Source organism: Micromys minutus (genome assembly GCF_963924665.1).
Source record: "Micromys minutus genome assembly, chromosome: 24".
NCBI classification, from domain to species: Eukaryota; Metazoa; Chordata; class Mammalia; order Rodentia; family Muridae; genus Micromys; species Micromys minutus.
In genome coordinates this window covers 2,687,046-2,702,787 of record NC_137959.1, presented here as the reverse complement: position 1 = coordinate 2,702,787, position 15,742 = coordinate 2,687,046, and the positions used below count along the sequence as shown (strand labels likewise).

The 15,742-nt window shown below is 42.4% G+C and overlaps 1 protein-coding gene across 2 annotated transcripts in view; it reads right to left on the bottom strand.

Moving 5' to 3' along the window:
- Positions 1 to 15,742, bottom strand: part of NR3C2 (nuclear receptor subfamily 3 group C member 2) — a 317,849-nt gene that overhangs the window by 79,306 nt on the left and 222,801 nt on the right. For both annotated transcript variants that reach the window (XM_080937373.1, XM_080937372.1), the window contains exon 4: positions 8,130 to 8,246. In XM_080937373.1, coding sequence (XP_080793499.1) covers positions 8,130 to 8,246 — 117 coding nt within the window. The remainder of the gene's footprint in view (positions 1 to 8,129; positions 8,247 to 15,742) is intronic.

The window sequence follows — 15,742 nt, the reverse complement described above, 5'->3', positions numbered from 1 at the left end:
TTGTGTAAGGACTCCCTTTTGTCTATACTCTGGACAGCATCTTTTACTTGTTTTCTTAACGACTGCCATTCCGATGAGGCTGAGAGGAAATCGCACAGCATTTCTCAGATGGCCAATGATACGCCACATTTTCCTGTTAACTGCTCATTTGTACTACACATTTTGAGAAATGTCTGTTAATTTCATTAGCTCATTTACTAATTGCAGTTTGGTTTATTATTCCATAGATTAATCTTCTGGTATATGTTCAGTTATCAAAGTTTATTTTAAATCCATTCTGTGGGCTGTGTCTTTTCTTGGCTGTCTTCTTTGATGCTCAGCAGCTCTTTAACTTAATGGCATCCTGTTTGTCCTGGTTGTCATTAACAAAATGGCCAGAGTCCCTTCCAGAAAGTTCTTGTCTACGCTTGCATCTTGTTTTCCCATTGCGCTCTTTTAACCTTTTTAGGATTTTAGGTCTTATACTAAGGCCTTTGATACATTTGGCTATGTTATCTGACAGGGAGAGGGGTCTGGATCTGGTCGAAGTATTCTGTAAGGGGCTGTCCATCTTTCTGATATTTGTGGAAGAGGCTGTCTCTTTTCCTATGTATATTTTTGGTCTTTGTCAAAACTCAAGTGACTGAGTAGGTTGGCATATAGCCGTCTGTAGTTTTTCTTGCTTGGGTGTCTGTTCTTGTGCTGGTATCGTGACATTTGGTGAAGTGGCTCTGGGTAGATGGTAGCAGGTACAGGAAGGCCTTTATCATGGCTCTTCATGCTTACGATTGCTTTGGTTGCCCTGGAATCTTTATGCTTCCCCATGAATAACATATATTTTGCCTCGGGGAAGAATGGTACTGGAGGTGGAAAGAGGATGGCCCTGGGTCTACAGATTGCTTCACATTCACTTCCCCGTAATTATTCCAACCCATGAGTGCCCTCCCCTGTCTTTTTCAATTCTTCCCCCGGTGACTTAAAGTTTTCATTGCAGGAGCCTTTTACTTCTTTGGTTAGGTTTATTCCAAGGCATTTTCTTCTCTAGGAAACTGTGAATAAAATCATTTTCCTGATTCTGTTCTTAACATGTTCTGTATTGGTCCACACGGCCACTGTGTTCAGTCTGCACCCTGCTGCCCTGCTTAAAGGGCTCATCAGTTCTAGGGGTGCTGAGGTGAAGCCTCTAAGGTCTCGTATCCTGCACCACACCAGCTGCAGGTGAGGATTCCTTGACGTCTTCCTTTCCCATCGGCAGCCATTTCGTTCCACTCTCTTATTTCCCCAGCTAAGATCAAGCAGGGCATTGCACATGCGGGAAGAGAGTTAACACCCTGTCCTGCTGGGCGTTAGCAAAAGTGACTTGAGCCCCCCACTTAGCACAAGACTGTCTGTGGGCTCATCACTCTGCTGTTTGTAAAGATGCTGAGCTCTCTGAAAGCCTCTCCTGTGGGTTCTGCCCTTGTCCACTCACGCATCACACTTACTCATTCTCAATGTTGAACTATCTCTGCATCTCTGTAATGGGGTCAACCTGATTGTGCGAGAGATGTTTCTCTTGTGCTCTTCAACTCACGCTCCCCATACTTCTTAGAAGTTTCTGTCTACATTCATCAGTCGGGCTGAACTACACTTTCTTTACTACGTGCAAGCCCATGTGTGCGTGTTTGTGTGTGTGTGTGTGTGTTCGCGTGTGTACATGTGTGCATGTGTGCTCATGTGTGCAAGTGTGCATGTGTGTGTGTGCACGTGTGTGCACGTGTGCATGTGTGCGTCTGTGTGTGTATGTGTGTGTGCATGTGTGTGTATGTGTTGCATGTGTGTGTGCATGTGTATGTGTGTATGCATGTGTGCATGTGTGTGCATGTGTGCATGTGTGTGCATGTGTGTGTACGTGTGTGTGTGCGCATGTGTGTATGTGTGTGCATGTGTATGCATGTGTACGTGTGTGAGCACATGTGTGTGTGCATGTGTGTGCATGTGTGTGTACATGTGTGCGTGTGCATGTGTGTATGTGTGTGCACATGTGTGTGCATGTGTGTGTGTGTGTGTGTGTGTGTGTGTTTGGGGTAGTACTGGCTGCACGGGGAGAGTTGGTAGCATCCCTTCACTTCCCACCTTCTGGGACTGTTGGGGAAGTATTGCTGTTATTTCTTTAGAGGTCAGGTAGGACTGAGCCGTGAACCTGTTGGCCTCGCACACGCATTTGGGAGATTATTTTATTTTATTAGTTTTTAACTTGTTGCTCCAGTCTTATCATTTGTTCAGTCTTCTTAAGCTGTTTTCCTCATGTCAGACTAACTTTGTTAGGTCCTGTCAGTCTAGAAATTCATCTTATCTCTCAGACTTTCCAATTTAGTAGAATATTCATTTTAAAAGTATACCCTGATGCTTTCTCTGAATTTTCTTGATATATTTTATAATGTATCTGGCTTAGTTATGCTACTTATTAATGTGATAAAATACCATGACCTAAAAGCAAGTTGGAAAGGAAAGGGTTTATTTGGCTTATAGTTCATGTCAAAGTCTATCACTGAAGAATGCAGGACAGGAACTCAAACAGAGCAGGAATCTGGAGACAGGAGCTGATGCAGAGACCATGGGTGATGCTAACTGGCTTTCTCCTGGGTTGTTCAGCCTGCTTTCATTTAGAACGTAGAACTCAGGACCACCAAACCAGGGATGGCAGCACCCACAGTGGGCTGGGCCCTCCCCCCATCAATCACTAATTAAGAAAATGCTCTACAAGCTTGCCTGCAGCCTATGAGCTATGGAGGCATTTTCTTAATTGAAGTTCCATCCTCTCAGATGCCTTTATATTGTGTCAACTTAACATGAAACTAGAGTCTCTATAAACAAACACACAATAACAAAAAACTTTATCATGAAACCTTATTTAAGGTTTATCATAAAAAGTTACAAATTAAAAACCTAAATGCTAAAATTAACTAGATCTAAAGACAATACAACTCAGACCACACCCCATTGTTGGAGAAGCCATCACAAGAGAAGCTGTGGGCCATCCCATCAGACTGGATTTTATATTTCACTACTGAATATATTTTTATGCTCTTAACTGCTGAGCTATCTCTACAGCACTGCTTCCTGTCTTTGCAAATCAACTATATTGAACACTTTAACTCCAAAATGAGGCCATCATTGATTTTGTTCCACGAAACATAAAAACTATTAATTTTGTTATCTGCTTATTACAAATTATTATTATCTTTTTGCCTTTAAATGTATGTATAAATTAAAGAGAAGCAGATAAAAATTAGAGTATTGGAGATTTTCTCTAATTCAATGATGCCCTTAGTGAAATGATTGCTATTGTTATGAACCTAAACGGAAACATGTCTACAGATTGCAACCTCACGGTTCCTTTCAAAATCTTGGATCAAATTCTTCCTGTCCTATGTGGCCATGCTTTCTCCTGAAGAGCCCTGTCAGAGGCCAGGGAGGCTTGGGTAAGGAACAACGGGAAAGTCACAGTAGTCATTTCTGTCAGTCAGTACACCAGGAGACCAGGACCCCTGCAAGCCCTGTTCTGATTAACGGCCTTCACTGCTCAGAACCTTCTCTTGGCAACTTTGAACACAGGCCTGAGGGAGCGGCAGAGAGAAGGCATGAGAGAAGGTACAGTGAATGTCACCAGAAAGTACAAGCAACAAGGCAGGAGGAAAGAAACGGGTGGGTGGAAAGCAAAACGAGATTCCAAGAGAGCAGAGCCTGCTGTGTGTTTAGTGTGGTGTGATGCTTCACAGACTGAGTGCACTTACAAATGTTCTCAGCAGAACGGCTCCATCTGAGAGCCATCAAAGCACGGTGCTGTGAACAACACGAAGGATCCTCCACTGTTCTGGCTAAACACCTGCATTATTGTTTACGACAAAATCTCAAACATTTGGTTTTCCCAATAAAGACTTGGGCCAGATGCTAGGGTGGAAACCTGCCAGCCCAGAGAGGCAGAGAAAACACCCAGCTGACCTTCCTTCTCAGATGACATCCCAAAAGGCAAAGGGCATCTCAAAAACCTTCAAAGTGCATGTCCCTCCCTTCTCCTTCCTGTGCATCTTTATCCACCCTCCTGACTTCCTCTCACTCTTTGGTTTTTTTTCCTGTGTTCATTTCCTGTCAACTGGCTGCCCTGCCTCTTGACCTTAATCCTGTTTGCAATAAGCAGAAAGCTCTTGGATTAAAAGTGTGTACTAAGGCTGAGCCACACCACAACTAGAAACAGTTTTTCCCGGTAAATAACAGTCTCGGGGTTCATAGTGTGATCGGATATCCCCCAGCAGTACATGTGTACGAAAATGGAAGCAAACTGGGGCTTGGCAGAAGAGAACTATTTCTGTGAGGGTGCTTTACTGCAGGGGGTCAGCTGTTACTGTAGAGCTCTGAAGAGCGAGGCTAAGGGGTAAGGGTTTGTTTTTTGTTTGTTGTCTGCTTGTTTGTTTTTTATACAAATGGTTAAAACCATTAAGCTCTTGGCCTTGGACAGAAGAGTGAGAAGACGGACAGGAGGACAGACTGCTAACAAACAAGCCGAGGCAAAGTGTAAACCGAGGGTATCTGTATCTGTAAGTAGAACATTGAAGCACACCTGGGTTTTCCATTTCCAAAGATCCCAAGTGTAGCATTCTGTCTAAGCTCTGTCCCACAGTTCCCTGGCAATAGGCAGCTATGCCTGACACTAGAAAAGGGGCTGTTAGCCCCCTCCTCTCTCGCTTGCTCTCTTGATCCCCTCTTGATCCTGCCTTCCTGTCCCAACTCTTTTCCCATTCCCTTCTCCCCTCTCTTTCCATGTGCTCATGGTTGGCCTCTACTCCTTTTCTACTCTTCTTCTCTCTCTCTCTGCCCCTACTGTGCTCTTATCTCCCCTCCCCATGCCCTGAATAAGCTCTATTCTATACTATACCATCATGTAGTTGGTCTCTTAGGGGAAAGTGATGCTTCAGCATGGGCCCACAGAAGCATCCCCTTCCCCACACCTCACCACACGTCCATAGAACGCATCTCCACTCTATCTTTTTAGAAATATGTATCTCACCAAGGAAGCTAGTCTACTCTGAGCAGCTCAGTAGGACAAGCAGACACATGCATACATGTGTGCACTTCTGGGAAGGGAGGAGCATCCTCGTTTAATGTCTATATTGCTTCTGTTGTCAGATGTCTCCACCCATCAAACAAGACACCTAACAAAAGATATGAGGGAAGTGGATGAACACCTGATGTATGTGTTAGTTACAAATTAAAAGACCATGGAGATTGAAAGGACAGAGAAAACTGTTCATTCCCTGTGGCACCTGGCCTGAAAATGCTACAATGTTTCCCTCACAAACTACAAATACCAACCGCTAAGTCAACACATACATGGTCGTGGTAGTGTACACAGCTAGACACAAAAATTCCCCAAACTTGTTAATTCACTTGGAAACAGGTGATACTTCCCTCTCAGTTCTACTATCTGGAAGTCCCACTGAGCAGTTTGTATTAAGTGGAAAGGAAGAAGCAGAAGGAGCTATCTCATCACAAGACTCCAGCAGAGTCCTCTCAGGCTCTGCAGTGACTGAGTAGACAGCCTGCCTCCGGTACACCGACAGACGCCAGCACGCCTTTCTTACAGGATTTCAGACACGCAGCCCCTCTGTCACCAGCCTACAGGTTCTCTTCCCAGATCTACCATGCTTGAGTTTACTGACAACTATACCAACTAGTTATGAAAAGTTGCTGGAAGATAGAGCTAGATTTCCTTAGATACCTGTCCCTTCCGTCTGTTGTCCAGTGACTGTGTACCTGTCCCCAACCGGCTATAGTCCATTCTTTCGTCTCCCATGTCAGTCGTATGGGATTCACCTGCAGGATGTGATGGTCTTAGGCATCCATTATTGGCTAACAATTGTGACCACCTTACTTTCTTGAAAGTGTTCACATCACTAGCAACAGGGAGAGAATGAACGGTAGTGAGGCCATTAGCCTCCTTACACCATTCCTTCCTGTCACCATAGCAGCAACAATGCCAGAGTAATAATCCAAGAATAAAAAAGCCTAAATAATTTTGGTGGCTCTTAGTAGTTTTTCCATGATAGTCATGCTTCGACAGAAAACAGTTAATGGTGTCCTGAACAGCCACACTCACAATTCTATTGGGCAAATAATACTATAGTGTGAGTCTGACTTTGTGCGTTTCCGCAGCCTCTTTCCATCTTTAGACTTTCCTTCTTTTCTTCCTCCCTCCTTCCCTCCTTCCACCATTAGTAAAATGTTTTCCAAGTTGTGTATGGTGTCTAAGCAACTGCCTTAGCCCAAAGGGGGCGTTACACGGGCCTGGGGGGCACAGTGTGTGAACTGGCACCCATCTGACAAGAACTCAACTTACTCCACACTTTAAATTATACAACTCGCTCCACGTTAAAGGCCCCACTATCTTCCTGTAACACGAGAAAATGACATGTTTTCTGTCCCTGACTCAAACTAAAAGCAAGACTTGGGGGAAAATTACGAGGAAAAAGGGGGACATAAAGGAGGATGCAGAGGAGGGGGGTGGGGCCATGTGGTGCAGGGAATCCCGATTCTCAGTCGAGGTAAGAAAAGCCCTGGGGACCTTAAGGGATGGCAGGAGCTTTTCTAGAACAGACACACAATCCATAGTATGGAAGTACACCACTTTGCAACCTTAATTTGTTTTTGCTGAACAACACTAAGGAAAGCAGCTTGTATTAGCACACACAAACCTCACTTGGTCTTCATTAGTATTGGAAGAGTGTTCTGCAATTTAACCCATCCAGAATGGATGCATATTTAACACATTTCTTCACCCATCATTTTTGTTATGTTTAATTTATTATCTTTAAAATTATTTTATTTACTTTTAATTTTAAAAATAAACATTATTATACAAAATCTTTCATAGAAATAAACACATTCCATGTCAGCTTCTGCTCCACCTAAAAGGCATGAGATTGTCACTGAGTTTGCCTTGACTTTGCTACTCTCGTCACAATGGCAAAACCAGCTCATTTTGCTTGTTTGTAAAATAATCGCATTTTAAGTTTCTCTTCTCCTTACCAGATTTAAGACCTCTTCTTGACTATCGTGACTGAGGAGCACCTGCTTCACGGGTGAACACGTCTGCCACCCTCCCCCCTCCAAGTGAGCAGAGAAAGGTTCTTTATCTGCAAGGAGTACTGACCCTTGCCCGTCGGCATCAGCTGTGGCCACTTCCGGTCAGCATCTTGGTCTCTGCCATTGGAGCTCTATCTGATTTGTAAATAGTGCTGATCTCAGCTCGTTCATGGCGCACCCTCTGTTTTTATTCTCTACTTGGAAAATCTCTATCTAGAGAGTTTATTTTAGTATCTGTAGTAGTTCAGATTCAATATTCTTGTTCTAGTTGGTTATATACTCGACAAACGCTTCTTTGAATAAATAAAGATTAAAAGAATCAATCTTTGTACAGCTGATGTGAAATGCCAACTTTATCACATGGTGTGTGGAACGTATTACTCTGTCTGCTTCTGTACTTCCTGTCCCCCATCTGAGGACCACATGGAGTGCTGTAGGACCCTCGCCTGGTGGTGTTTGTGTGATTATTTACCATCTAGTAGGGCTGGTTCCCTACATTATCCTATATTATGGCCTTTCAGAGTCTTCTGGTTTGTTTTGTTTTGCTTTGTTTTTTTCAGGGGGCAGCACTTAAAACCACCAGTGGATGCTTTTTCTTACAGTCACTCTATCGATATTAACAGGGAGAAACCCTGTGCCCTCCCGGGTCTGGGATTCCCAGCCATGAACAGTGGACTCTTTCAGTTGGTTCTCCTTTGGTGGATGTCTACCACTTTACTGTATTTTCCCTCGAATGTCACTCTTGGGATTAAGAATATATTCGTTTATGTCACATGCTATCATCTAAGGACAGAGATGATAACCACCAGCTATAATTTTATGCTAAAAGCAATAATTTTTTGTTTGGGTTTTGGCTACAGATCTTGAAATGTGGCAAACTGTAGCCATCCTCTTTTAATCCCAGCTAGGAAATATTCCGGTTTTTACGGCTCTTGAGGAGTTTCGCTCCGGTTAGCCCTGCCCTCCCTTCTGCTGGAGCCCAGCTGATTGATGTTACAATGTGTCTTAAGGAAACAGCCAACACTTACCGCCTAAGTTCATGCCGGCTTGAAGGCATTTCTGGAGCCTGCAGGCAGGACAGTTCTTCCGACGAATCTTATCAATAATGCAGTCATTTCTTCCAGCACACAGATAGTTGTGTTGCCCTGATTTAATAATAAAAGATTGTTAAAACAACAACTACCAGACTAGAATAAAACATTGACAAGTATGAGGACAGGACTCTACACTACTTAAATACTTCTTTTCCAACACAGTAGAGGCAAACAAGGTTTACGGATAACATGGGCAAGAGATTGGCAACTTAACACCAGTTAGACTCTAGCTCACTTATGGTGACACTGTATTTATGCCAAGCATACTCTTATAGAGAGGAGCCACACTCCCAATATTTGATTTTGTTAATAGTTGCATGTAGTGTGCAGTTTTTTCAAACATTATGACTGTACCAATCCAAGCAAAGGCCAGATTGCAGCTTTAAGTTGCAAGGCTGCCTCACCAACGATGCATAATTTTACCACAAAGACTTTCAAATTTACAGTAGGCAATGTTGGTCTTTCATTCTCTGAGCGTACCTGGAACTAAACACAAATCAAATGTGGACACAGCACAGTCTTACAGAGTGGCACCTACTGGCAGAATGTGGAATTGCAGCCTAGCTCTACTAATCTGTTCATTTTAAATTTTTTACTGAATATGCAGGAGCTACCAGATACTTCTTGAAGCAATGGGAGTCGTATAAGGAGCCAGGATGACAACATTCTGTACTTGTGTAAGCTTTCATTTGACAGGGGAGGGGGAGGAGTGAAAACAGACAAGGCTGTCAGATACAAGGGGTGACATTGAGACAGTTGTGCTGGATGTAAATGGAAAGAGCAGGTTTCTCCTGTAGATAGACCACACCAGGAAGCCCTCGAAGCACAGGTGACTTTAAATAAAAATGTAAAGATCCTTCAGTGTACCTGTGGGGACCACCCTAGCAGAAGAAAAAGTAAACACTGTAGAAAATGGGTGTTGGTACTGGGTGGGTTTCAGGAGGAATGTGGGCACAACGGAAAACAAAGGCCCAGGGCTAATGCGAGCCTGTCTGGGGGCCTTAGAGACCACGGCGAGGCTTTGGATGTTATTTTGGGGGATAGGAGAAGGCCCTGGACGTGAAACCTTTAAGAAACGTCTCCATCTCACAACACGAAAGCTTTTCTCTGCTGTTTTAGAATGAGTGATTTTCAAAGGCGGGATGAGTAAATGATCAGCATCCTTTAAAGACACACTATTCTATAACAGCTGCAGGACGTTTCCCTCCTCAGGCGATGCCTTGTCTGCCACAGACAGGACCGAGGATTGTAGGTGACTACAGTTGACATCTTCCAATAGATTCCAGACACTTCTCTTCCATACTTTTTAGTTGTGCAAACAGTAAAGATGTATAAAATCTAATTACAGTTTTAGGAAATGTGTGCACCTGCATGCATGGTTCCTGGGGCATCTGAAGAGGGAACTGAAATTACAACTGTTTATGAACCGTCATGTGGGAGTTAAGAATTTAACCTTGGCTCTTTGGAGAATCCGCCAGTGCTCTTAATCACTGAGTTCTCTCTTTAGTCCCTACATTAGATATCTGAGGTGCACTTATAGAGATGTGCGATTTGTGTCTCATCCCTTAGTCCCTGTTACATTCACAAGAGTAGAAAGAGAGGGACGGACATACATGGAGAGAAAGAGACAGAGAGACAGAGAGACGGTGACAGAGAAGACCTGGATGTCTGAAAATGCTGTGCTCTCCTTGTGAAGAAGTCACCTCTTAGGTCATGTGGGATAAATCACTTTCTATAGAAATACGAACGTAGGTAGACAATCAGAATCCTGGCTAGGGAGCAGTGGCCAGGAATGACAGCTAAGGAACTCGGCAGTCGACTAGTAGGCCCTGGCGTGCTGCTGCCGATTTCTGCTGCCCCAGTGTCAGGTCCGGAGCCGTGCTTCAGCAAGATTAATCTTAAGGTTATGTGACAGGTCAGGAGAGTGAAAGAAAGGGCCACTGTCACAGGTTCCCATAAAAGTTCCAAGACGCCTACGTGGAAACTACTAGCTGTATACTAGTCAGTTTATAGAGACATAGGAATAATTTTGGGTTAAAATAAAAGCCAAATAGCTAAGAAATAATAAACTTGATTTCCCACTGAGTTATAAACCAGCTGTGAGGGCAGTTCTACATTTAAGCAAGGCCACGCCTGCTTTCAGCAGATAAGTCTTCAGCAGATACTTAGGAACTTTCCAACAAAGGGCGCGCTTGTGTGGGGGGGACTTAAAGGGGCCTAGGACTGACCAATTTCAGGGAGACTTTTGGAGGGAAACTGACTATTAAAAAGAGAACCCTCTAGGCAAGATTTTGTGGTTGATCAGCCTCATCCTGCACCCCAGCCTTGTGACTCATGTAGTATAAGATGCCTAGAAACAAACAAAAAACAAAACAAAACCAAAGAACAAGACAAAACCTTTGGGACTGTTGTAAAAGATGGGGATGGAAGGGGAGGGAGCTGGAAAGGAGGGCATGAGAGGTTCCAGAAGTGCACATAAGACACCATAAGACACGGAAGCTCATAGGACAAAGTGTCCGGACTGATGAGCAGGTGCCCGGAGGTGCCCCCCTAAGGGGAACCGAGTGGAAAGGCCACAAAGTTAAGGAGATGCAAAGATTTCTGACTTTCCTTTGAAATCCCAGAGGTTCATGCCCTACGAGGGAATACTGTACCCCACAATTAGGGCAAATAGATTTCACAAGAAAAATGTAAAAAAAAAAGGGGGGGGGCTCTCAAAGTTCAGGGCTATCTGCAATGATTAGAATTCATCATCTCTCAGAGAAATGTAGCAAACCCCATAATCTTCAGAATAATCAGACTGCAATAACATTGGGAACAAACAGAAAAAAATGAGCCAAAGCCTATAGAAAAATAAGTCAGAAGAAAGCAATTTGTAAGTAACCTAAGGACTAGAATTAGAAGCACCTGGGAGTTATTGTATGTTAAAAAAAACTGCAGGGATTAAAGAAATGAGATCTAACAACACTAGTAGTATCTATATTAAGAAATCAGCTATAAAAATATAGTATCAAATGTTCAGCCAAGGGTTAATATTTTATTAAATAAAGCACATTCAGATTTTGTTTTTGTCTTTAAAATGGTAAAATTCTATGTATATCAAAGAATTGTAAAATAAAATTGAAATAAAATTCTATATGGTTTCTCATGAGTTTACAAAAGAAAGAAACGAGAGCTAATGATGTAGAACCGGAAAGCAGTGCAGACAGATAAATGAACAGAAAAGATGGAAATTTAGAAACGGAAATGCGCAGCATTTAAGAGTTATTGTTTAGAATCATCAAGACGCTGGATGTTCAACAAGAATGTATCAATGAAGTGAGGTAAATCTAACCAGAAGCTGCTAAAACTGAAACACAAGACCAAAACGATTTTAGCAAAATGAGGGAAACCTCAGTGATACATGAGACTGCACATTATTTAGCTTCTTTAACTACAGTCCCAGAAGCAGAGACAGGATAGAGCAGAGAAATATATGTGAAGATGCTCTAATTTAATTTTCTAATGCCAAAAAGATAAATAGGAACAAAAGACTGAAGCATGAGAGAGCCAAAAGTCCGAAAAACAAATATGAAGATGAAATTTGTAAAAGCGTCTGGATGTGGTGGGAGAGCTATTTCACACGAGAGGAGCTGGCTGAGTAGTAGCTATTTTTGGTTACTGAGGCCAGAGCTCCTGGTAACTGACAGTTTCTGGGAGAGAGAGAGTTTTCTTCAGGTGTGCCCTCTGGGAAGTTGAACACACTACACTGGATGACCACACACCCAAGGGTAGATAGCCAGCATGAACTAGGTTAAAGAAAGGAGAACATGAAGTTGAGTTATATAACATGGGCGGAGGTAGACGTGGGAGGACTTGGAGGAGGCGGTGAACATAATCAAACTACATTACGGAACTCTCAAAAATTAACAAAAATATGGATTAAAACAACCGAGGCAAGAAGACCCTGTGTTGTGTCTTTAAAGACTGTCAATCTTGCATTTTAAAATTAGTCCTCCAAATCAAGGGAAAATGAAGGTTTCCTCCTTTGGATAAACAAGAGCTAAGGCAATGTGTCACTGGCAAAATTGCACTGTAAGAAATAAGAAACAAAGTTCTTCATGTTTAAGAAAATCAATGGCCATGGCAAACTTGGGCATACAGGAAAAAGTAAGAACTGAAAATAGTAAATACATGGGAAAATTTTAGAAAACACATTATGAGACCTTCAAAATACACATATACAGAATTACCTATCAACACAGCACTAAGAAAGGGATGGAATATAAAACAATTTCACTGCTGAAGGATTTGAATGTTATATTTAAAATGGTATAGATGAATTCTCCAGTAATCTACAGTAACAAAATATATCTTTTATATAATCTGTAGCAATGGTTCTTAAACTATGGTGTCTATTTTATAAACATCACTGAAGAAATCACTGGGGATTTATGTTCATTACCCCTTTTATGTCGCTCTGAGATGGAGAGTTGAAATCTGTGTTTCATGAAACCAAGAATCTGATGCACACTGAGAAACAAATTCATGTAATACACAATACAACACTACAATAACAAATCTAGTTTAAGAGACTGTAGAGGTACAAAAGCGAATACTTAAAAAAAATCAATTCAAAGAATGACTAAAGGAAAAATAAGGTGCACAACTCACAATTAATATGAGAAGCAAAAAAAGGTCAAAGATAAAACCCAAGCACAACTTCCATCAAATGTAAATGGTCTAAAAAGATGGTGGACTGGTTTTAAGAGCAAGATGCAGGATGCACTAAGGTCCTTTTCTAAACATAAAAACATGGAGAGATTACAAGTTAAATGTAGAAAAAATAGAATACAAGTAGTAAGCATGAGAAAGCTGATGTGACTACATTAATATCAGACAAGGAAGACTTTAAAACTTTAAAGGCGTACTGCTCGAGAAACAGAATATGATTGTATACTGATCAAAGTTGAGTTTTAACAACTCCAAATACATAGATACATAGATACTATATATATTCAAATAAAAACTAAAAGCAAAAAAGACATACTCATAGCTAGCAATATAGAAAGCTATCAGCATCCAGGAAAGCAGCTACTATCTAGATAGCCAGGGAGGGTACAGAGAATTTGAACACTATTACTACACACTTTCACCTACCCCCATTTTGGTCACCCACCTACACAATATACATATTTTGTTTCAAGCACATGTAGGAAAATCTGAGATAGAATTGGGGGAAAGGCTGAAGTTATGCAGATAATATAAAGCCATTTATATATGAAACACATGCAAAAAGTAAGAGGCCCATGCCATTGAAAATAAGGCAACACATTTATAAGTAATTTATGTGTCAAAGAAGAAATCTTCCTGTAAACAACTGACTATTCCACATTCAGTAACAAAGGAAACATAACGTAAACTTGTGGGACCCAACTAAAGCAGTACTTAGTGACAGCATTTTTAGGGTTATATGCTTGTATTAGAAAAGTATACAATTAAAGATCTAAGAGTCTACCTTTAGAAACTATGAGAGAAAAGAAACTAAACCTCAAGTAAATACTTCACGAAATAATCAAGGACAAGAAAGAGACAAGCAACTTCATGTACAGAAATATGTTAAGCCACCACAGGGAGCAGGAAATGGGCTCATTTCTTCTTACTCTAGATACCACAGAGCTCCTTGTAAGAGGATAGATCTGTCTCAGAAACTCTAGCTCGGGTCTGCTCAGGGCCAGTGCAGTGATCCTGTCCCAATACAAGAGGGGCAGAAAGAGGTAGCAAAGAGCAGGAAACACATGTAGGTGTGTGTGGGGGGTGGGTATGGGTGGGTGTGTGGGTGTGTGAGTGTGGGTGTGTGAGTGTGGGTGTGTGGGGTGTGGATGTGGATGGGTGGGGTGTGGATGTGGGTGGGTGTGGATGGGTGTGTGGGTGTGTGAGTGTGGGTGGGTGGGGTGTGGATATGGGTGGGTGTGGATGGGTGTGTGGGTGTGTGAGTGTGGGTGGGTGGGGTGTGGATGTGGGTGGGTGTGGATGGGTGTGTGGGTGTGTGAGTGTGGGTGGATGTGGATGGGTGTGTGGGTGTGTGAGTCTGGGTGGATGTGGGTGGGTATGGATGGGTGTGTGGGTGTGTGAGTGTGGGTGGGTGTGGATGGGTATGTGGTTGTGTGAGTGTGGGTGGATGTGGGTGTGGGTGTGGGTGCATGAGTGTGGATGGGTGTGGGTAGGTGTGGGTGTGGGTGGGTGTGGATGGATGTGGGTGTGAGTGGGTGTGGGTGGGTGGGGTATGGGTGAGTGTGAGTAGATGTGGGTGTGGGTGGGTGTGGGTGGGTGGGAGTGGGTGGGTGTGGGTGGGAGTGGGGTAGAGTGGGGGTCTGTGGTGGTGCAGAAGAGAAGGAATGGAAGAAATCCTGTTTCTAGAACAGAAGTTCTAGTGGAAGCCATGAATACTTCAGCTTACTGATTTTTTTTTTCTTGCCAAATTGATTTTTAATGGAGTCAATATCTATTTATACAGTAAGTTCTTTGTTTTCTTAATTATTACTAAGACTAACCGGTATGTAAAATTCACTTGTTCTTTGAGGAAGATCTAGAGATCAGTGGGTAATTTCCATAAATAATGTAACTCATAATTCCCAACTAAGTTTAAAATCCTGCCATCCGTTCCATCAGCATCGCTACACTAGTAAACCTGCCTGCCCAGGACACCTACAACTACAAGGTAAATAGTTTACAAGTTTATAGGGAAATGCAAATGCCCTGTAGTTTTCTAGTAGATGCCAATCAGTTCTCATAAAAATGAGGCAATTCTGTTTCTCATAACAGATAGTGTAGAACACATTTTTAAAAAGACATTTCTCCAACATGGAAGAAAAATGTTTGATATATGTGTATGAATTGGCTACTCCAAAGTGTTCTCTTATAAACTTTTGTACTAAATGTGTAGTGCAGGACTCTGGGAAAATGGTCCATATGCTAATGAAGAAACTAGAGATGTCCAAACCGCATACTGCTTGGCAAACTGATGATGCATAGATGTTGAAAGGCTTAATCAGTGTACAAATAGTGTATTATTAGGTCAGTATGTGCACACAGCACATGCCACTTGTTAGAGGATTTTGTCTAATGATACTTATATTAGGTTGATTGGGTCCCCCAAATTGTACGAGAATTCATATGTCCAAACATAAGATGCTGAGGATTGTTGTCCGAAGTTGGTTTTAATTGGTAAATTAAGTTGCTGGTGGCTAATAGCTGGGTAGAGAGACAGAGGCAGGACTTTTAGGATTCTCGGGCAAGGGATGGAGGGAGGAGGAAGGTGATAGTCACCTTGCCCAAAGAGGAGGAGCTGCCACGCTTGAGAAGTACAGGGCAGAGAGATGGCCAACATGTAAGAGCGGGGAAGAGCAAACCAACCCTACCCCCATCCCTTCACCCCTGGGTCTAGGGCAGCAAGGATGGAATACAGATTTTAGTAAGTTATAACTCAGGAATATCAGTAGGGAGGTACCAGACACATGGGCCTTAAGATGTGGCCCAGTCATTGAGCTGTTAAAGGAATATTAAAT